The following is a 23,415-nucleotide window of genomic DNA, read 5'->3' on the forward strand; positions in this document are numbered from 1 at the left end:
GCGCTTCCGGCAGACTGCGCCCCCGAGGCCGCGCCTCCCGCCGGCCCCGCCCCCCCGCGCGCGCCCCCGGCCCCGCCCCGCACCCCGCCGGCCCCGCGCCCGCCCACCTGGCTCTCGCCGACGCAGAAGACGCGGCCGCCGCGGCTCAGGCATACGCGGGCGCCCTGGGGCCGCGCGGCGGCGCCGCAGAAGGTGAAGGAGCAGCGCGAGGCGCGCAGCCGCTGCACCGTGGCGCGCACGAGCGCGGCCGGTCGGCGCCCCCAGCGCGCCCACAGGTAGAGGTAGCACAGCGTGATGAGCATGACCGGCCGGCCAGCGGCGGGGCGCGATCCCCGGACGCTCGCACCACCGGCTCTCCCCTCCCGCCCGGCCCCGCCCCACGCCCGCCCTCCCGCGGGCCGGAAGAGGCCGCGCCATAGGGGTGAGGCCGCGCGGGCTGGGGAAGGCCGGGGGGGGGGAGGGGGGGGGAAGACGGAGGGAGGGGTGAGGATGGAGGGAGGCTGAGCTGGGGCTGGGAGGGTGAGGATGGAGGGAGGCTGAACTGGGGCGGGTAAGGAAGGAGGCCTGAGCTTGGGTGCCCCCCCCGCCCCCACACTGGTGGGGGAAGGTGTGATGGAGGGAGAAAGGAGGCGTTAGGAAGAGGAGGTTGATAAGGTTGCAAACCAGGGATTAGGCCCATTTGGCTGGTTTAAGCCAAAGTCTGGCCTCCCTTGGAGAGCTGGGAGGCAGATTGAAGAAGGGCCTGCGGGTATGTGTACATTAACTAGTACCATACTGGTTAGTTATTCAACTAACATACAGCCTCTACCCAGTCCAGCTGGGAAAATAAAGTGAGACTGGGTTTATTAGATTATTCTAGGCCTTCTTGCAAAAATGATTTTACAGGGGCGCCTGGGTGGCTCAGTCGTTAAGCATCTGCCTTCCGCTGGGGTCATGGTCCCAAGATCCTGGGATCGAGCCCCGCATGGGGCTTCCTGCTCAGGGGGAAGCCTGCTTCTACCTCTCCCAACGCTCCCTGCTTGTGTTCCCTCTCTTGCTGTGTCTCTCTCTGTCAAATAAGTAAATAAAATCCTTAAAAAAAATGATTTTACAATAAATTACATAAATTCACAATGCAATTATATATATTATATATACAATGCAACTGTATATAATACATATATATATATATATTTTTTTTTACTCTAAATATTTTAAAATAAGGACTGAAAACAAGTTGAAGACAGACCAGCACTAAAAAGGCTGCCTGGTGTTCTTGCACATATGGGTCACCAATTTGTGACATCCTAAGACCAGAAGAAAAAGGGAACCTCATCAATTATGATTCAATGTTCTCGTCCCTAAGAGAAGCATAATTATTCCTGATGGTGACAGAGCTCTCACCCATGGAACGTCATTTGTTTTTTGTTTTTTTTAAAGATTTTTTTTATTTGACAGAGACAGTGAGAGAGGGAACACAAGCAGGGGGAGTGGGAGAGGGAGAAGCAGGCTTCCCGCGGAGCAGGGAGCCGGATGCAGGGCTCGATCCCAGGACCCTCGGATCATGACCTGAGCGGAAGGCAGACGCTTAACGACTGAGCCACCCAGGCGCCCCCTCATTTGTTTTAAAAGGCAGTTTGCAGGGCGCCTCGGTAGCTCAGTCAGTTAAGTGTGGACTCCTGATTTCGGCTCAGGTCATGATCAGGGTCAGGGATTGAGCCCCTGTCAGGGTCCACATGCAGCAGGGAGTCTGCTTGAGATCAGCTCTCCTTCTCTCCCTGCCCTCTCTCCCTGCCCCTCCCCCACCAGCTCATGTGCGCATTCTAATAAATAAATCTTCAAAAAAAATAATAAGGGTGCCTGGGTGGCTCAGTCATTAAGTGTCTGCCTTCGGCTCAGGTCATGATCTCAGGGTCCTGGGATCGAGCCCCACATCAGGCTCCCTGCTCTGCGGGAAGCCTGCTTCTCCCTCTCCCACTCCCCCTGCTTCTGTTCCCTCTCTCGCTGTGTCTCTGTCAAATAAATAAAGTCTTTAAAAAAAAAAAAGAGGTCTCCCAGAACATTATAAAAAAAATAAAATAAAATAAAAATAAAAAAATAATAATAGGCAGTTTACAAAAAAACAGCGTCCCCAGCAATTCTGAAATATAGCAAAGATTTTCCCTGCGCCACTTCCTACTCTGGCCTCTGCTGTAAGAAGGCATAATGCAGTAGCAATCAGGTACACCACTCCCAGGTCTTCCTTAGTCCAACGATAGACGTTTAAAGTGCCCTGACCACTTATTCATCTGCTTTAAAACACTGGTATAGAAAACCCACTTTCAGAACTTCAGATTTACAGTCATGTGACAGAGGAACTTTTTCCCAGTGCATACAGCAACGATAGATTTTAAAAGAGAGAATGTGAAGGGGCGCCTGGGTGGCTCAGTCGTTAAGCGTCTGCCTTCGGCTCAGGTCATGATCCCAGGGTCCTGGGATCGAGCCCCGCATCGGGCTCCCTGCTCGGCGGGAAGCCTGCTTCTCCCTCTCCCACTCCCCCTGCCTGTGTTCTCTCTCTTGCTGTGTCTCTCTCTATCAAATAAATAAATAAAATCTTTAAAAAAAAAAAAAAAAAAAAGAGAGAATGTGAAAAGCAAAAACCAGCCTCAGAAACAAGATAAGCATCACAGTGGGCCAGAAATAGAAGAAAGACAGTAAGTGATGAGCAGGGCTGAAGCCGTATCTTCCACTTTCCTGCAGGACCGTGGCACTTGGGAAGGGAGTTCCTGCACGGTCACAAGGCCTAAAATTGGGTCGTTGTGCCACTGGAGGAAGGAACGAATGAATCCTGCTGAGGAAGGCTTTAGTCCCTCCAGGATAACACAGGGCTAAGAAGTTAGGAATGAGAAAATGAAAAAGCTTTACAAAATGATAAACCCTGAAACCCTTCAGATAGCCTTCTTGGAGTTTGCTGAATTATGGTTCTAAGAACACAGCCTCTCCACTCCAGCTAGGTATGAAGAGGTCATCTCCTCTACCTGAAGGTCACAAACATCTCTAGTTCTTCCAAGTTCCTTAAGAGCTTTGTAACCCCACCTTCCCAGACACCATAACTGCATCGAGCCAGAACAGGAACTTACCAGGTTTGCCCTAAGGTGCTTCCAGATGTCATGGTCTCAGAAGACATCATGGGGAAGGGTGGGGGCCAATTCTATGTACAGCTCTGGGTTATAAAGAATGGGGACCACAGTGGGTGAAAATGAACTGAGAAGTTGGTGAGGTCCCTTCTTGACCCTTGGACTGAGAAGCACTGTTACCATTCAGGCCCAAGAACGAGCACAGGAAGGCAGAGGAGTAAGAGAAGTTAAACAGGCACATGGCAGGCTCTGTTTATGAGGATAACAGCTCAAGGATCGAGCTTGGCTTCATCATCCCCAGATAACAAAGGAAAAGGAAAAGGACGCAAAAAACAGGACAATGGGGGATCTCAACTGTGTGCATACCTGATTCACCCCTTATAGTCCCTCACCATTCAAAGTGTGGTCCCTGGACCAGCAGCATTGACATCACCTGGGAGCTCACTAGAAATGCAGAACCCCCCGCTCCACCCCAGACCCACTGAATCAGCATCTGCACTTTCACAAAATCCGCATGTGATTCACAAACACGTTAAAATTTGAGCAGCATTGTTGACATCCACCTCTGTCACTCCCTAGATTTGGGTTGCTCTGGACTCTTCACTAGACTCTTCCAAATCGTTGTGGAGAACAGACTAGGAATAGACCACAGACGAGGAATTCAAGGAAGATGAGGCTTCCTACAGGAAAAGCCGACTCCAAGTCTCTCGTCTGCCCTGAGGAGGCATGCCCTGGAAATCATGGTTTGGGGATAAGGCAGAGTGTTAACCAACAGTATCCCTCACCCAGAGGAGCTCTCCTGCCCCCCTCCACCACCATTAAATAGATCAACTGTTCCTGCCCAGGAAAAGCCTATCTTGCTGACAGTAGCTCTCTGCATTTGCAAAGCTCTCTGACCTCAGCCAAATGGCCAGAGCTGAATAGGACAGTTCCTGAAGGGACCCCAGGCTAGTTGGAAGCATTTAGTAGATGCTGAATTTTAAATAGCTCTCACTGTAAACGGTTCACATTTAGCAATTGAATTACCTAGTCTCTGCTTTATATAAAAGAATTTATTTCCTCCACATCAGTGTTGGAGTGCTAAAAACAAATATTCAGAAATCTCAGGGTCTCAAGAATGACCGTCTGTTTGAAAAAATACCCTCCGTAAAAATGATTTAAATACAAATTTAATTGAAATCATGAGGTTTTTGTTGGTAAAAGCTGTACCGTGAAGACCTTTTCTTTGACTATTTGAATGTCTATGGTATGTGTGTTTATTAGCCAGAAAGTGTCAGGGGGACTATTCGTATATGCAGTTAACCGTTGAATAAATTAAACTATTTTAAGCCATTAATCCTTTTTATTATTGGTTTAAACCCAAAAAGAAAAACTCAATTTGGACTGATAGAAACAAGCTACCAGCAAAAGAATAAATTAGAGGCTTGGGCTGTGATGAGGGCCTCAAAGGGGAAAAAAATTGTCATTTTAAATCTTGCTGATTAGCAAATGCCAGGCCCCATGAAGGTAGGGATCAAAACAACCACCACCTCACCCTTGGTCAAAGATCAATTTTGGAATCTCAACTTTTAAAAACATTCATTCCAAATAGGAAAATTTTGTATTAAATACCTTGTACATTTCCATAAATTACTCCTTATAATTAATTATGTAAGGAAGCTGAGAATGTATTATTTTAATTGCATTTTATTTTTATAAACTTTGGTTACTTTTCTAATAATACTGCTTTTGGAAGTTTTATATATATCAAAACGACTTTAAGTTCTACACAGTTTGTAATTAAGGGGCGCCTGGGTGGCTCAGTCGGTTAAGCATCTAACTTCAGCTCAGGTCATGATCTCAGGGTCCTGGGATGGAGCTCTGCGTGGGGCTCCCTGCTCAGCAGGGAGCCTGCTTCTCCCTCTCCTTCTGCCCCTACCCTCCCCCCTTTGTGGGCGCACACATGCACTCTCTCTCCCTCCCTCTCCCCCCACTAAATAAATAAATAAAATCTTTAAAAAAAAAATACAGATAATAGGGGCACCTGGCTGGCTTAGCCAAAAGAGTATGTGACTCTTGATTTTGGGGTTGTGAGTTTGAACCCCAGGTTGGGTGTAGCGATTACTTTAAAAAAATCTATATATATACCGATAATAAAGTCAAAATGTGAATTGTGACCCAAGAATTAAAGGATGCTTTCACATAAAACCTTAACAGCCTATATTTAATGTGTCGTTATTTCTTAATTATATGGAATGCCAAAGTAATAGCAATCTCCCTGCAGTAAAAATAAACATATCGACTGATAGTAAGTAGGTCAAGATAATGCTAACTGGTTAAAACCATTTGAATTTATTACAAATCTTGGTATAACAATATGTAACATTAAATTGGTAAGAGAATGTTACATATATTTTAAAAGAAGATCTAAGTTTTAAGATAGGATTTATTTACCAACTGTTTAAAATGTATTGATTCTAATATTATCAGTAATTCAATAATAGGCAGAACCAGTTAGTCTGGCTAGAGATCACACACACATGTATCTTACAGCTATATTTTAAGTGACAGTATGTGGACGCAGTAATGAGAAAATGAAACGTATTATAGAATATGGTAGACTGAGGTGATCTCAAAGTGGAACAGCCCCTTCGCTATCTGGAGGGGGCTGGAGACCGCTTGCTAAATTCTACCACCTTTTAAGAACTTAAAACTGTCAGCTATTAGAATACCAGCACCCTGGGGCGCCTGGGTGGCTCAGTCGTTAAGCGTCTGCCTTCGGCTCAGGTCATGATCCCAGGGTCCTGGAATCGAGCCCCCCAACCGGCTCCCTGCTCAGCAGGAAGCCTGCTTCTCCCTCTCCCACTCCCCCTGCTTGTGCTCTCTCTCTCACTATGTCTCTCTCTGTCAAATAAATAAATAAAATCTTAAAAAAAAAAAAAAAAAAAAGAATACTAGCACCCTTAAGCTGAAAGCAGAATGAAAACAGTGGAACCAAACTCTCCATCAGATGAATATGTAAAGAGCCACACCAAACAAGAGATTATGAATTACTGGGATGCCTGGCTGGCTCAGTTGGTGCAACCTGTGACTCTTGATCTCAGGGCTGTAGGTTCAAGCCCCACGTTGGGCACAGAGTCTACTTTAAAAGGAAAGAGAGAAAGGGATTATGAATTACTAAGCATCCATCTTGGGATACTAAGAACCAAAGGAACTGTACAGAAAATCTTGGTATCTATTTAGTATATGATTCAATATGAGCTTTAATGCTCATGTGAAGACCTTGTTCTAAAAAGAACAAGGACATTGTTAAATGAAGCAAAAAGCAACTTTATTAATCAAAATAAAGAGAAAAGGAGATAAAATTAGAGGATGGGAAGAATTTTAACTTGAACACCTCAAACTATTGAAAATAGTACTGATGTCTTGGGGCGCCTGGGTGGATCAGTCGTTAAGCGTCTGCCTTCGGCTCAGGTCATGATCCCAGGGTCCTGGGATCGAGCCCCGCATCGGGCTCCCTGCTCCGCGGGAAGCCTGCTTCTCCCTCCCCCACTACCCCTGCTTGTGTTCCCTCTCTCGCTGTGTCTTTCTCTGTCAAATAAATAAATAAAATCTTTAAAAAAAAAAAAAGAAAAGAAAATAGTACTCATGTCTTTAAGTCTTTAAGAGAAAAAGAAATACCTTTTCCAACTTTGTTCATGAAGATGGCCTCAGAGCAACTTCACCCTGAAATGCACCCTAGTGCTCAGATCCTGGTATGCATGCTATTTTTTTTTTTTTTTTTTAAAGATTTTATTTATTTATTTATTGGAGAGCGAGCGAGAGAGAAACAGCATGAGAGAGGAGAGGGTCAGAGGGAGAAGCAGGCTCCCCGCTGAGCCGGGAGCCCGATGTGGGACTCGATCCCAGGACCCTGGGATCATGACCTGAGCCGAAGGCAGTCGCTTAACCAACTGAGCCACCCAGGCGCCCTGCATGCTATTTTTTTCCATTAAAAGGAACCAGAGATCCTTGGAGAAATGGCTGGCGCAAGTGTTAGGGACATGCCTGATGGACCAGGACACCTCATTCCAGAAAGAAGGTAAGCTTCAAAGAAAAATAGGGTCCTGTCAGAAGGATACAGGAGCCAACCCAAAGGGCCCCCCACTAGCCAGGTTAGGACAATTTGAGTATCAAATTGAAATGCGTTAAATTTATGAAGAGCCATGAGATCATGATGATCCACAATAAAAGTTTATTCCAAAAGAATGTAGAATATAATCAGCACTGCTGCTTCTTGTTATTTGATTGTGTTTGTAGTACTGACTCCTTTATCCTATTGATGAAAATTAGTACACTGTAAATTCTTCCTTTAGAAGGCTATTTCTGAGCCAAGGGAGAATCATCGATACAAAGACCCCAGAAGCTGTGATGCCGAAGCAAAGAGAGCCCAGAAATCAGTCGGATCTCGTTTTAAGGCTCCTGAAGAGTGGGATGGTCCTAAAAATATAACAAAGTGCTCGATGTCTTAGGTCCAAAATCTTAAAAATCAGATGAAATTTGAGAACTGATCAGCCAGTATGGGAAGTGCACGCTTCTCTGGGGCAGAAATAAGTAATGCTTTGATCTGAATCTAGAGAGGGGCTAAGTGACTGCATTCCTTGAGATTACAGAATCATTGATGTGACCACAATAGATGGGATTTGGTGTCCCATAAAGACTCAGCAAAACTCTGTGATGATCAATGATCTCCATTAACCAGGACAGTCAATGTTTTCTCAAAAAACATCCATCTCCGAATCCAATAAAATTTTGAGTCAAATACAGACAGGCTTAGAAGAAACAAAACCACAAATTTATATTTCTGGGTTAATAAGGAATCTATGTGTATGTGGTATCTGTATGCCTGAAATGTGTAAGAGAATTGGCTATTTTAGGCACAGCCTTCTAAATCTGACTTGAAATGGGTACTTTTAACTTGAAATCTTACTGAGTTTTTAAACAGCATTGAAACATCTAAGAGAACATCAGGTTTGCCATACTGATAAGCTTAATTTGCTGGATTTATACAAATTGTTTAATCAGGCAACTGAAGTACATAAAAAAAAGAAATCTAATTGAGGAAGGGCTTGTGGTCTGGACGGGGACACTGAATACCCATGGCAGGAGGATCCTTGCCCACCTCTCACCGTGTCTGTCTCTCTTCTCATGAAGGAGAGCAGTTACAGTCTCTGCAAAAGCATATCTATAAATAAACAGACGTAATTGTGTGCGTGGTAGGTCTCCAGAGCAGGAGGAAGAAATCAGTCCCTCCATATAAGACAATGCTACATGTTGGGGCGCCTGGGTGGCTCAGTCGTTAAGCATCTGCCTTCGGCTCAGGTCATGATCCCAGGATCCTGGGATTGAGCCCCTCATCGGGCTCTCTGCTCCGCAGGAAGCCTGCTTCTCCCTCTCCACTCCCCCTGCTTGTGTTCCCTCTCTCGCCGTGTCTCTCTCTGTCAAATAAATAAATAAAAATTAAAAAAAAAAAAAAAAGACAATGCTACATGTCAGCAGTAGGAGAAAGGAAAATGCTCCACAAAATGATGGCTCCTGAATGTTTTTCTGGGCAAACACTATCACCCCTTTCAGGTAGCCTTTTGAATCTTATGACCACAAGGTCTACCTTCCTTTCCCTCCCCTAGTGGGCATCACAAGCTCTCTTCTCCCTTACCTGTGCTACCAGGCCCCCTTCCCTGCTGGCCCCCTCTACCTGCAGCACACACAGATCTGACCATTTTCAGTTTCCATCCGTTCCATCATTCTGCAGCATTTGCTTTTCTGACTCTGGCGTCTCTACCAATCAGGTAAACAGAAACCACTCTAGATACTCCAACAGAGGGGATTTGATATCGAAAATTGGCTACAGGCACGATGAGGGTGCCAACATACCAAACATGGGACGGTGAGGCAACCCAGAGAACAGAAATAGCAGAAAGCCACTACCTACCCACAGGGAGATGGGGTGACCTCAGCCTAGAGCCAGGGTCACCTGGTGGAAGGGGGAACCTCCCAGGGATAACAGCTAATGCTGGGGACCCTGCCAGAGCTAGGGAGAAGAGGGGAATTCCCCTGGCTTCTCCAGTCCTCTGGGCTCTGCCATCGCCCTTGACATACCTCTTTGGAAGCCAAACGAAAGAGGCGCCTCCAAGAGCCTCCTTCCTTGTGAATCACTGGGGAGAGGGGAAGAGGCCAGGGGCGTGAGTGGATCTGAGCCAGCCCCTGTCCTTTCTGAAACTCTTACCTTGAGTTCTTTCAAAAGTCATTATCTATTTCTGTTTCTGTGTTATGGGCTGAATTGTGCCCCTCCCCCCCACCCAAGTTCTAATGTTGAAATTCTATCCCCAGTACCTCAAGATGTGACTGTTTGGAGATGGGGCCTTTAAAGTGGTGCTTAAGGTAAAATGAGGTCATATGGGTGGGCCCTGATCCAGGATAACTGGTGTCCTTAGATTAGGATAGAGATGCACACAAAGGGAAGACCACGTGAAGACAAAGGGAGAAAACCTTCAGAAGAAACTAACTTGCTGATACTTTGATCTTGGACGTCCAGCCTCCAGACCGTGAGGACATATATTTGGGCTGTTGAAACTGCCCTGTCTGCGGTACCTTGTTATGGCAGCTAGGGCTAACTGATATATCCTAGTTCTGTCTCTCGGACCCTTCTGTGAACCACTGGTCTGGAAGGAGTCTTTGCCCCCAACTCCGGCCTCACCTACATTCTCTTCCAGGGTGGTCTGTTTGCTCTTTGGGTTTCAGTGGCCACCCTTTGGGCATGATGTCCAGATGGCTACAGGGCCAAAATCATTGTTTCTCCATACCTACTTGGACCTTCTGTTGGTATCCCAAGTGCAACATGAATAAAACCAACTATATTTTTTTCCCCACAAATTTCCTCTTTGTCCTGATTTCTCTAGCTAAGTTAATGACATCAGTCTTTTTTTCACGTGGACCTAGAACATAGTCATCTTGGAGTCCCGCCTTCGCCTCACATCCTCTGTATCAGTGGATGACATCTCCACACCGTCTCTTGAGAGTTTCATCTTTCCACCCCACCCCTCATCCAGTCCAAGTGCCCATTCTGCTCTCATCCGCTCATCGGAACTAACACAATAGCCTCCTGATGATCCCCTGTGGGTTTCCTGCTTCCCGCCTCTCTGTAATCCAGCACATTGTGACTTTGTAAGGTCAACTCTGATCTCATCGCTCCCCTACTCAAACCCTTCAGTGTTCACCCTTGCCCACCAGGGAGTTCAGTGTCTTACCTGGCATTCGAGACTCCATTGTACCCAGCTAGCCTAGTCTCCCCCTCGTGCCGTCCATCAACTTGTTTATTCTCTCCACATCAGCACATCATGCACTATGCTAATCACTGTGTATATTCTTACATTTAGACCTCTCGACTCTGCAGGGAGGCTGTTGTCCCCATCTTGCAGAGGAGCAAATGAGTGACTTGCTCAAGGTACCACAACTGGGTGGGGATGCTGGAGGCTGGATTTATGTCCTTCTGACTCCAAAGTCCTTCACCATATAAACCAGGCACCTGAGAGCAAAGAATGCTCTATGCACAACAGTAATAAATAGAAATGAGACTCAAGATCCAAGAGGGAACAGTAGCAGAAGGCTCAGACTATGGTGCTGCTGGCCCCGAGGGCAGCCTTTTGTATCCAGATCAGACAGGCTGGGATTGTCCAGAACTCGGACACATCCAAAAAGCTGTAAGTGAGGGTTCATCAAGATCCTCCCGGCAAACAGCTGGCTCTGGAAACAGCTCCAAAACCAAAAGAGGCTTGGGGTACATTTCTTGTACTACAGCTCAATGTCACTGATTCAACAACATCTTAAAGAACCTCAAGTACAGGAAAATACAAAGTTTAAAACTGCAGTCTAAATGCTAGGGTAAATTTTTTAAAAATCTAAAAAAAGTAATAAATGCTATGTGGTACCCTGGATTGGATCCTGGAACTAAGTGGACTTTAGTGGAAAGACTAGTGAAATCTGAAGTTTATAGTTCAGTTGATATACTAGTTTTGATAAATCCATGGTTGTGTAAGATGTTAACACTGGAGGAAGCCGAGCAAAGAACTCTGTACTATTTTTGCAACTCTTGTAAGTCTGAAATTATTTCAAAATAAAAAGTCATAAAAATTAGGAGATAACCTTCTACTGAATTTCACTGGCATTTTCTCCCCTGTCCCTAACTAGCCTTATGGTCTTCAGCACATCATTTCATCTCTCTGGGTCCCAGTTTTCAACTATTTAAAAAAGGAGTGACACAAACCAGATCATCAAGCTATAAAATCCTAATACATTTACGACGTGATTCACTTTACAAGGACCTGATCTGCAGTGATGTCTTATTCACGTTCATAACCCTGGTATTTCTCACTGTTGCTCGATAAAAGTTTCTGAAACTAAACTGGCTCGTACCTCAATTTGTAAGATGAGGGAGAACTGTTTAACTCTTTTGCCTACTTGGCCACTAGAGAGCGAAGTGCTCACAAAACTCTCTCCACTGAAAGCAAATTTATCTTCATCCAACAGAGGGGAGTGGTCCTTTACGTCCTATGCACATAAAAATCCATTCCTAGTTGGGGGAAGGGAGTCACCATCTGTGAATAGTTTCCTGCCCATCAGATAAGACCTCCAGTTGGGGCGATTAGTACCATAAGCTTCCAGAGATTAGACAAACACAGCACTCAGCAGACTCAAAAGTCTAAACCACCTCAATAGATCAGAGACTGAACAGCAAACAGGTGAGCCCCACTCAGCAGTTGTCTTCCTATTTCCTGAACAAAAAGGGTTGCACTTTTAAAACGCTGGTTAAAGAGGTCAAATGAATGACTGTGGAAATTGACTAAAACCTTTACAACCAAAATGAAAAAGCCTTAGCACTGCATCCTCTTAGCAGCCCAGGGCTGAGCCTGTGTGAGCTGCAGTTTGCATGGTGAAGCAACAGAGGCATCCATCTGGAGTCAGGCATCCCGGGTTCAAATATTGCCCCAGATCCCCGGCTCCCCCCACGGGCACAGACACGGACACATACAGTGACCATGTGACTGTGGGCAGGTGCCTCTGTTCTCACAGTCCTCCTGGAGAATAACAGCATCCACATGGTCCTGGCTGAGGATTAAGAAGGAGGTGGGCACACAGGGCCTGGTAGTGACCTGATCCAGGAACAGCCCACCTGGATGAGTCAAAAGGAAGGGAATAGGAGAACAAGACGCTATCATTTCATCCTCCTAACTCTTAGGGGTGAATATTATTACCTCCTTCTAACAGCACAGGAAACGGGCTGTGGTCTACCCAAAGCAGGGTTCCTTTCAAGTAGATCAAGTTGCCTTCCTCAGGCATGGAAAAGCGTGTCTGCCCCCAAATGTTCCTGAGCCGACCAGTCACAGTGCCTCACATCCCTACCATTTGAACCTCTACTTCAGGTGTTATCATTTAATGTCCCAACAGAATGAGATTTAAATTGAAGTCAGTGTCAAGTTCTGGACTGTGGCTGCTATCAGTGTCCACCACAGTAATTTAGAAAATTCAGAGTAGACATCCTCCTCCCACCCCCCAGTGTGTAGGAAGGAGGACAGAAACATTGTAATATAATTTGCTGCCTCATGATTTGCCAAGTAAAATCCCAGACAGAGCCTGAGACCTGAGAAAGGGACAAGCAGAGGGGCATCAAGGGACAACTGGGAGTGACAGGACTGAGGGTCAAAAACTTTAGGGGCGCTTCAGCAGAGCACCCTGGGAATGTCACCCAGCAAAGCACAGATGATAATTTATCAAAAAGCAAACTCGGTGTAAATTACAGTCACTTCGGTAACACCCAGCACCAACGGGTCCTCCCCTTGTGGCTGCAAAGGCCATGAAAAGGGGCAGATGAGGCACATAATAACTGAATTCTCTCTTCTCCCTCAGCCAACCGGGGCATTTTGTCCTAGGAACTGAGACTTCCATGCTTAGGGAAAGTGAATCCCTGCTTATTTAAAAAAAACAAAAAACAAAAAAACCTCACACCTGTTATCAAATTTTGCTACTGGAAGTTTCATGGGTCTGGAAAGCAAAGTTTGGTGGAAAGAGTCGGTGGGAGAATGGGAGCATTACATGCAGCCCCTTACGTTCCCAGGCCAGCATGGCTCTGCTTTCTTGTTTTCACTGGGTTTTTGTAGAGCACCAGCACCAGGACTCCAGGAAGGGGTCCCAAAAGCTGCCATGCTCCTTGTTGGTGTCCCTTGCTTCGCAGGTCAACCTGTGATTTTTTTTTAAATGCAAACGTATTTTTTAAATGCTACACTTGTGGTGAACACAGCATAATGCATAGAGTGGTCCAATCACCATGTGCCACACCCAAAGCATTGTCAACTACACTTCAATTATAAAAAAACCTAATATAGGGGCTCCTGGGTGGCTCAGTTGGTTAAGCATCTGACTCTCGATCTCAGTTCAGGTATTGATCTCAGGGTCTTGATCTACGGTTGTGATGGGTTTCTTGCTAGGCATGGAGCCTACTTCAAAAAAAAAAAAAAACCTATACTATAGCTAAACAAAAAAATAAAATGAGTTTATGCAAATCCTGCATCTTAGCCTCAAAAGCATTGCAGGCAGTTTACAAGAAAATAACAGTAAATCTGGTGGAATAAAAGGAGAAATTGAGACTGTGAGAAAGGAACTCAGTAACCACAGGGCCTGTACGTTACGGGGTTTATAAATGCTTGTAAAGCCCTAACTAGAGAAAAGGCCGTTTCCTGAAGAAGCCAAGAGCAGATGACGCAGCTGAATTGGAACTGCTTTATGCAGCCCGCTTTGAACGAGATTTCAACCCTGGGAAGATGATTGCATCCAGCCCCCGGGCATGTTGAATAAGAAAAGCAAAACCAGACGAGCAGGAGGTGATCAAACTATTCCCTTCTATAAATAACTCCCCCCTAGGGGAGTAACAGCAGGATCAAAGGCAGGAAACCGAGCCGAAGAATCCGGCCGCTTCTTGGAGAACCCACGGAGGAGCGTGCGCCCAGGGCCCCGTGGAGCCGGGACCGGGCACTTTACCGGGCCGGACCGAGCCCCGCCATCCGCGCCGCACGTACCTGCTGCCGGAGCCCGGGGCACCCCCAGCCGGGCTCCGCGCCGCGGCCCACCGGGTGGCCGACCGCTGCCGAAATGCCCCGGAAGGTGTGCCCAGGACAGAGCAGGTGGCAGCGGGGGCGTCGGGAACAGACAGTGGGAAAGGCCAGGTAGGGAAACCCCTCGGTGGGGCCCCACTGCCGCTGCACAACCCCAAATCCTGACTGCTGTGGCCACCGCTGGCCACACTGGCAGGGACTTCTGGCTCAACCTGGGCACCCTTCCCCCGGCTCTCCCCCACTTGGCCGCCCAGAGCACGGCCTGGCCTGCCCCTGCGTTCTCCTACCTGTCCTTAGGTTTTGCCTTAACGTCAAAATGTCACCTCCCCAGGGAGGTCTCCCTCCACGCTCCACGCCTAGGCTAGGTGAGCCCCCTCCCCCCTCCCCCCACACACTCCAGCAACAACACTCACCCACCTTGTAATTGTTTGAACCCTGAGTCTGCCTTCTCTTTGAGGCTGGAAACTCTCCAGGGGCAAGGACGAGATCTGTCTTTATTCCTGGCACAGAGTGAAACCAAGGTGGCTGAAGGTTTTGCTAGATGCGAAGGAAAAGTCGCCAAATCGGGCCCCTCTTACTAGGATGTTTGGGTGAAGGAGGTGCAGATTATGGGTTTAAATTGCTTATTCAGGGGCACCTGGGTGGCTCTGTAGGTTAAGCATCTGCCTTCGGCTCAGGTCATGATCCCAGGGTCCTGGGATGGAGCCCCTGCATGGCGCTCCCTGCTCAGTGGGCAGCCTGCTTCTCCCTTCCCCCCCCTGCCCCCCCCGCCCCCCCCCCCCCCCCCCCTCATGCTCTCTCTCACCATCTTTCTCTCTCGCAAATAAATAAAAATATTTAAAAAAAATTTTTTTTTTTTTTTTTTAAGATTTTATTTATTTGCGAGAGAGAGAGAATGAGAGACAGAGAGCATGAGAGGGAGGAGGGTCAGAGGGAGAAGCAGACTCCCTGCTGAGCAGGGAGCCTGATGTGGGACTTGATTCCGGGACTCCAGGATCATGACCTGAGCTGAAGGCAGTCGCTTAACCAACTGAGCCACCCAGGCGCCCCCAAAACAATTTTTTCTTTTAATTGCTTGTTCAGTGGATTTCTTGTTCCCGTGCTAGGTGCTAACTGCTTTCATCACAAGAGTAACTGAGACCTGGATTTACTGTTCCTTTGCTAGGGGCACTTAGATTTCCATTGATGCCTCAACCATGGATGGTCCTATTTTTGCCATCTAATCCCTGAAGCCTCACTGTCAGCACAGCAGTTTCAAGCACGAACTTGAGCCTTCCCCATCTGTGTTTTGGGGAATAGGGAATTCATTATTCTGTGGTAGGACCTCTATAGAAGGCCCCATGATGTCCATTAGGAATACTGCCACCCCCCCCCCAAAAAAACGAGATAAATGCAAAGACTAAGCATCTGGGAAAAGGAATGGAGTCTGGCCTCAGTTAGGTGGCTATGGATGGCCTCCAGGTCAGAGAAAACCTCAAGTTGAGATCTGCCGTCACTGCTGAGGTTTCTAGTAAACACAGCGGAATTCAGAGTGACCAGAGTGAGCAGATTTCAGGTGACCAGAGTAAACGTCTTCAAGAACCACAATTGCTGACAGCTGCAAAATATTCCACATTTGAGTGTTCCATGATTTGTTCACTCCTCTCATGTTGTTGGGCTGTTTTCTCCCCCAAGTGATTGCTCACACAATGCTGAGAACAGTCCTATACAAAAACTTTTTAGCCACCTTTCTGGTAATTGTTTAGGATATATTCCTATGTTCCTATAAGTGAAATTACTGGGTCAAATGATATAAGCCTAAGACTATGGGAACCTAAGGCCAAACTTCTTGAATGTTGTATCATTTTATCTCCTAATAGAGGACAGCCTTTTAAAAAAATCTTTATTACTTTTAGGGGCACCTGAGTGGCTCAGTCGATTAAGCGTCCAACTCTTGATTTTGACTCAGGTCATGATCTCAGGGTCGTGAGAATGAGCCCTGAGTCTGGCTCCGCGCTGGGAGTGGAGCCTGCTTAAGATTCACTCTCTCCCTCTGTCTCTGCCCCTCCCCCGCTCTAAAAAAAATAAATCTTGGGATGCCTGGGTGGCTCAGATCGTTAAGCATCTGCCTTCGGCTCAGGTCATGATCTCAGGGTCCTGGGATCGAGCCCCGCGTCATCAAGCCACGTGTCGGGCTCCCTGCTCCGCAGGGAGTCTGCTTCTCCCTCTCCTTCTGCCCCTCCCTCTGCTTGTGCCCTCTAGCTCTCTGTGTCAAATAAAGAAATAAATAAAATCTTTAAAAAATAAATAAAAATAAATCTTTACTACTTTGATTAATGAAAAATGGTTATTTCTCTTAAAAGAGTGGTTTTTCTTTCCTTTTGAATTACTGGAAAAACATTTTTTTTCAATGTTTTACTAGTCATTTGCATTTCTTCACCTATGAAGGACATTTACAGTGCATGTTTAAAAAAACAAAAACTAGAATATTGCCAATACCTCTATACTTCTTATCTTTCCCATCCCATACCCCTGACTCCTCATCCTTGATAATTCCATTTATCACTCCCTTGCTTTAAAAAATACATCTTAAATGAGTATATCCCTACACAGTACATTGTTTTGTTTTAGCTTTATAAAAATATTATTCAAGGGACGCCTGGGTGGCTCAGTTGGTTAAGCAACTGCCTTCGGCTCAGGTCATGATTCTGGAGTCCCGGGATCGAGTCCCACATCGGGCTCCCTGCTCAGCGGGGCGTCTGCTTCTCCCTCTGACCCTTCCCCTCTCATGCTCTCTGTCTCCCATTCTCTCTCTCAGATAAATAAATAAAATCCTTAAAAAAAAAAAAAAAAGTATTATTCAATAAGTACACTTCTGAGCCTGGCACTTTTCCATGCCATGTTTCTAAGATTTACACATATAATTTTGCATAGCTGCACTTTATATTCATTTTCACTGCTATATAATATTCTGTTGTATGACTACATCATTTGTTTAGCCCTTGTCCAGCTGATCGACACTGAGTTATTTCCAGTTTGTTTGCTGTGACAGACAGTCCTGCTCTGAATATCCCCTTACTTATCCCCGGAGCCAGTGGGCAAAACATTTCTCTGGGTTGTGGACCCAGGAGAGGGATTACTGGGTTGAGCTAATTAACATTCGTTTTTAAAGGTAATGCTAAACTGTTTTCCAAAGTAGTTATACCAATATATCTCCCATTACCAGCGGTTTTTATTTGTTCTCAACTGAATATCTTTTAGGCCAAATACCTGTTCTTTTCAATTTGCAGTTTATACTGATTTTTACAACTGCCTTGGAGAATTGTGAGGTTCCCAAACACAAAACTTCACATTGTGGTTCTTAAGAGAATCCTCTAGAGGCAACGAGCCAGCTAATCACAAACCCTTATTGTCCAAAATCTAGGTGTAGGCCATGGTGGCTTGGAGTAGACCCATGGTTCGCAGGACAATGGCAGGGGTGTTACTAGCCTAAAAAGTCTGCTGTGAGCTTGGTGTGGGGGGGTTTTCCTAGTGACACAAGAGTCCTGTGCACGGTAGCCCCAGCAGCTGCTTTCAGAATCTCCTGCTATTTGTAGCTCTATGCTGTCACCCCCCCCCCGCCCCGTACATACAACCTTCTATTTAAATCAGCCACTCTTGGCATCTCAAGCTACCACTCTTCTTTTTTTTTTTTTTTAAAGATTTTATTTATTCATTTGAGACACAGAGATAGAGAGAGAGAGAAAGAGAAAGCATGAGCAGGGAGAGAGGCAGAGGGAGAGGGAGAAGCAGGCTCCTCACTGAGCCAGGAGCCCAATGTGGGGCTCGATCCCAGGACCCTGGGATCATGACCTGAGCTGAAGGCAGACGCGTAACCATCTGAGCCACCCAGGCGCCCCAAGCTACCACTCTTCTTAAAGGCCAAAAAACATTTACATTCTTTGATTTGGGATTCACAGTTGTGGGCATTCATTCTAAAAATGCTAATAAAAGAAGAAATTAGATTCATAAAGATACTGATAGCCACATGGTTTACGAGTGATTTTAATTGGCAAAACATTTTTTTATTTTTTTAATTATTTATATTTTATATTTTATTATTTAAAATTATTTAAATTATTATTTTTAAATTATTATTAAATTCTCTTTTAATTTTTATTTTAAAGATTATTTTTTGATTATTTTATTTTTTTAAATTATTATTTTAGAGTAATCTCTACACCCAACATGGGGCTCGGATGCTCTACACACTGCACCAGCCAGGTGCCCCTTAATTGGAAAATTTTAAATGTTCCACAGTAGGGAACATATTAGGCAAATTGGGGTGTATCCACTAAGTGGTACAAAGTGTCACACAGACTTTTCTTCTTTCCCCAAACCATTTGAGATTAAGTTGCAGAAATCATGACTCTTCAGTCCTAAGTATTTCAGGGTAAATTTCCTAAGAACAAGAAGGTTCTCTTATGTAACCACATTGCAATGTTCAAATTTGAACACCGATCCAACGCCAGTATCTCGTGTTCAGTGCATGCTCACATTTTGACAATTGTCCCAATAACACCCTTTATGGTAATATTATCTTTGCCAAAGTCACACATTTCATGCAGTTGTCATGTCTCTTTATTCCCCTTTAATCTGGACAGTTCCTTAGTCTTTGTCTTTTGTGGTCTTGACATTGTTTGAGAGTCAGGCCCATATTATTATCCCTCAGTAAGAGTTTGTCTGTTTCTTTATGATCCAATTCAGGGGATGCCTTTTTGGCATATGGTGTCAGGTCACCCTTATTGATGATGCTGACTTTGATCACATGGTTAAGGTGGTATCCACCAGATTTTCCCACTATAAAGGTTCCTGTGGAGTGTGACTATGTAATATCCCTCAACAAGCTTTCACCCAGGGGTTTTAGCATCTATTAATGATTCCCGCCTGAGTCAGTTATTGCTATAATAGTTGCACGACAGTTACTTTTCTAACTCTGCTGTCCCTTTAGCATTTATTAGTTGGTACTCTACTGTAAAGAAGAGCCATTCCTCTATTTGTTTGTTTGCAAGATTGTTTTTTTAGTATCATTCTGGACTCATGGATCCTTTTTTTCCAATGTCATAATTCACTACTGTCATTATTCATTTTGATTTCAAGTGGCTCTAAATTTGGCCATTGTAAGCCCTATCAAGCTGGCCCCTGTGTCCCTCCTGACCTGTCTCCATCATTCTTTCTGCACCTCCTTGCTTTCAGGGGGCACAAGCTGTTCCTGAGTATCTTTCACTTGCCCTGCCTCTCCCGGAGTGAGCCATTACTCCAAGGAGCTCTGGACAATGGTGTTTAGAAACTAAGATATGGACACAAGGAATGCTCATGGCTCTTGGAGTGGCCCTATTGCCCAGGCTTTTTCAGCAGGCAGATCTAGGAAGTAGATTCCAATTGACAGAGCTCTGATTCCAATCCACAGAGTTCTGCCTTGCCACCCCTCCCTCCATGTTTGTAACACCCTACTCCAAAGGAGAATGAATATACCATAGTATATTCATCAATTTACTTGATCCTACAATACACACACAATATTTTCAGAATTGCTCCCCCGGACCACTGGCAACTAAGTGAAGTTCAAAATTTCTTTGTAGTTTTGTTTGCTTGTTTACACACAGAAGGTGTACAAAGATTTGTGTTCAAAAGTAATTTGGGTTTACTTCTCCTGCAGTTAATTTACTATAGCATTTAGTTCATTAGTTTACTTCTGTTTGTATTCAATTTTAGTTTTCTCTTCCCCCTTCTTTGTTGATTTAATTTTACTTTTTGAGATTTTTTTTATTTATTTATTTGAGAGAGAGAATGAGAGAGAGAGAGCATGAGAGGGGGGAGGGTCCGAGGGAGAAGCAGACTCCCTGCCGAGCAGGGAGCCCGATGTGGGACTCGATCCCGGGACTCCAGGATCATGACCTGAGCCGAAGGCAGTCGCTTAACCAACTGAGCCACCCAGGCGTCCCTAATTTTACTTTTTGAATATTAAAACATCCATGTTTCTACAAGTCAAAACTACCCCAAAAAAGTATGCTTGAATACATGTCATTCCCCTCAGTTTCTCCCCATTCCCACCCATCCGCTCTAAGTAACCAATTTATTAGTTTCTAGTTGATTCTTCCTGAGTTTTCTTTTTTAGCAAAAATAAGCAGATCCTTGAATATTTTATTTCTCCTCATTTTACACAAAAAGTAGCATAATATATGTATTTTGTATTTAACTTTTTTCACTTATCAATATATCCTAGAAATCACTCCATATCAGCTCACAGATATCTTCCTCACTCTCTTTAACAACCGCATAGTATTTCATTGTATGAACGTGCCAGTTTATTCAACCCCTTGTCTACGTATTGGCACAAAAATTGTCTCCAAAATTTTGTCATTGCAAGTAATGCTGCAATAGGTAACTTTGTACATATATATACTTTCATGTTGGCGTAAGTGTTTCTCGAGGGAGAGTTTCTAGCTGTGAAACTGCTGGGTCAAAGGGTAAATACACACCAGCTTTTGTTAGATGTTGCCAAATTCCCCTGTGCGGGAGTTGTACCGTCTTGCATTCCCACCAGCAATGTATGAGTGCCTGTGTCCCCACAGCCTGTCCTCTCGCTTTTGACTTTTGCAAACTGGATTAAGTTAGAAATCGTATCTCAGAATAATGTGCTTTTCTCTTACTATAAGAACCTAACATCTTTTCGTTTAAGGACCAGTTTCATACTTTTTTTTTTTTTTTTTTTTTTTTTTGCAGATTATCCATTCATGTCTCTCGCCTTCTTTAAAATTGGAATTCTGATCTTTGGTTCCCTCAGTCTTATTTACTTATGTGGGATATTAACCTTGTATCTGTGATATACGTTGCAAATATATTCTCCCCATCTTTTACTTTCTTTATGGTAGGTTTTTGTTTGCCTCTGAACCGATTTTTGTTTTTCAATGTGGGTAAACGTACCAATCCTTTCCCCCTTGCCCCTGGACTTGGGTCATTAGGAAGCCTCGGGAGCACCGACGCTGCGGAGAATTCCCGCGTGTCTTCCGGCCGCGCGTGGGCCCGTCCTGCTCGCTCCCGCTCCCGCTCCCGCTCCCGCTTGCACCTGGCACACACGTGCGTCTGGGACGGCGCCCGGTGGCGGGCGGGACCCAAGAATGTGGTTGGCCAGGCTGCGGGCGGCGGGCCGCGCCTGCGCACTGACAAGCGGGCCGAGCCGGCGGGGTCCCTGCGGGGAGGAGCGCGAGTGCGGTGGCGCTGACATGCGCGAGGTTTCCTCGCGGCCCTTCCGGAAGCGCCGCCCCGCCCCCTCCGTGGTGGGCCCGGGAGGGTCTCCCGCCTTCCCCCGCGGCGGCCTGCGGCCCGGACTGCGACCCCGCCCTCCCCCGGCGGCGGCCGGCCTGCCCGCCCCGCCCCGCTGCGTCCCCCACCGCCTCCGGAAGGGACGCGCGCCGCGGGGTTTGGGGCCGCGGGAGGGCGTGCGAACGCAGGGGATGTGGCGGCGCCTGGCGCTTCTCTAACGCTAGACGCGGGAAACGAAACCGTTCGATGCTTCCCTTCCAGCCTTCTCTCCCCCGCGTTGTCCCCTACTGACGCTGTTTTTTTTAACCCTCCTTTATGCAGTCCTCCAGTCTGTCACCCCCTTACAACTGCCTTATAGATCCTATCTCAAGATGCTCAGCAAAAAGAGGGGCTCTCCGCTGGCCTTCCCTGGTCATCCTCTTTACTAAGATGTATCCCAGTCCCAAACACGGGTGTCTTTTCCAACACCAAAACAACCAGGTCTCGGATTCTCTGCCCCCACTTCAGACGCCACCCACATTTCTGCCACGCAGGCTACAAATTCGTGGGTGGGTTCCCACCTGCACCCCTCCAGTTTGATGATTCCTAGAACACCCAGAACTCAGGAAGGGGCTTTCCTTACCCATATTCGGTGAAGGGTACAACTCACGAGGAGCAGGACGATGGAAGAGAAGCACCGAAGGGAGGTCCAGAGCGTCTGTGTCTTTGCCCGGCCCCACCCTGGCAGCACCCAGCCCTGAACCCTTCTCTCTGATGGTTTTTATGATTTCATTCGGGTAGGTGGAGGCTGAGTTAGTAAGTGAAATTTACAACCTTCTCATCGCTTGGTTGTTTCCCCAGCTCCCAGCCCCCGTCTGGGAGCCATCTGGGAGCCCACAGTTACCACCTCATTAACTTAACCTCAGCTGTGGTTGCCCTTACCAGGAGCTTCCAAGGGTTTGGGAGCTATGCGCCAGGCCCTGGGGACAAAGACCAAATATGTTTTCTATTGTGCCACGCTCCCCCAAACCCATAACTGCATGTAATCATGAGAAAAACATCTGACAAATTCCAACAGAGGATCATTCTACAAAATACTTGACCTGACCTTAGAACTGTCTAGGTCATGAAAGACAAGGAGAATCTGAAAGGTTTTTCACACCAAAAAGAGCCTAAATTGATGGTTAAATGTAATGTGGTATCTGGATGGGTTCCTGGGACAGAAAAAGAACATTAGGGAAAAACAGAAAATCTGAATAAAGTACAGACAACAGATAATATCTATATAGGTTTATTATTATTTTTTTTTTTTAGATTTTTTATTTATTTATTTGAGACAGAGAGAATGAGAGAGAGAGAGCATATGAGAGGGGGGAGGGTCAGAGGGAGAAGCAGGCTCCCTGCCGAGCAGGGAGCCCGATGCGGGACTCGATCCAGGGACTCCAGGATCATGACCTGAGCCGAAGGCAGTCGCCTAACCAACTGAGCCACCCAGGCGCCCTCTATATAGGTTTATTAACTGTAAGAAATATACTGTAATAATGTGATATAGTAACAGGAAACTGGTTTATGGGAACTCCACACTCTTGCAAATTTTCTGTAAAATTATTCTAAAAATAAAGTTTATTAAAAAAAACTTTTGAGGGCGGCTGAGTGGCTCAGTCGTTAAGCGTCTGCCTTCAGCTCAGATCATGACCCCAGGACCCTGGGATCAAGCCCCGCATTGGGCTCCCTGCTCAGCGGGAAGCCTGCTTCTCCCTCTCCCACTCCCGCTGCTTGTGTTCCCTCTCTCACTGCGTCTCTCTCAGTCAAATAAATAAATAAAATCTTTAAAAAAAATTTTTTTTAAAGATTAAAAAAAAAACTTTTGAAAGACCCTTCAGTTTTCAGGACACACATTCTTTAAAAGACAGGGAAAAATTTTGTAAATCACT

General features: G+C 45.9%; 1 protein-coding gene across 3 annotated transcripts in view; it reads right to left on the reverse strand.

The window, feature by feature from the left end:
* The window catches only part of HLCS (holocarboxylase synthetase), a 221,246-nt gene extending 206,496 nt beyond the window's left edge, over window positions 1-14,750 (reverse strand). The window contains exon 1 of one of the 3 annotated variants that reach the window (XM_032392696.1): window positions 14,636-14,750. Coding sequence is in view for 1 of the 3 variants with exons in the window: in XM_032392693.1 (XP_032248584.1) it covers window positions 108-302 (195 nt within the window). In the remaining 2 variants the exon portion in view is untranslated. Of the gene's footprint in view, window positions 1-107; window positions 303-14,182; window positions 14,420-14,635 lie in introns of those variants that run through there. The other 2 variants (XM_032392695.1, XM_032392693.1) reach the window with 2 other exon arrangements.
* Between the last annotated feature and the right edge of the window lie 8,665 nt (window positions 14,751-23,415).

Source organism: Phoca vitulina, unplaced genomic scaffold (genome assembly GCF_004348235.1).
Source record: "Phoca vitulina isolate PV1807 unplaced genomic scaffold, GSC_HSeal_1.0 scaffold68, whole genome shotgun sequence".
Lineage (NCBI taxonomy): Eukaryota > Metazoa > Chordata > Mammalia > Carnivora > Phocidae > Phoca > Phoca vitulina.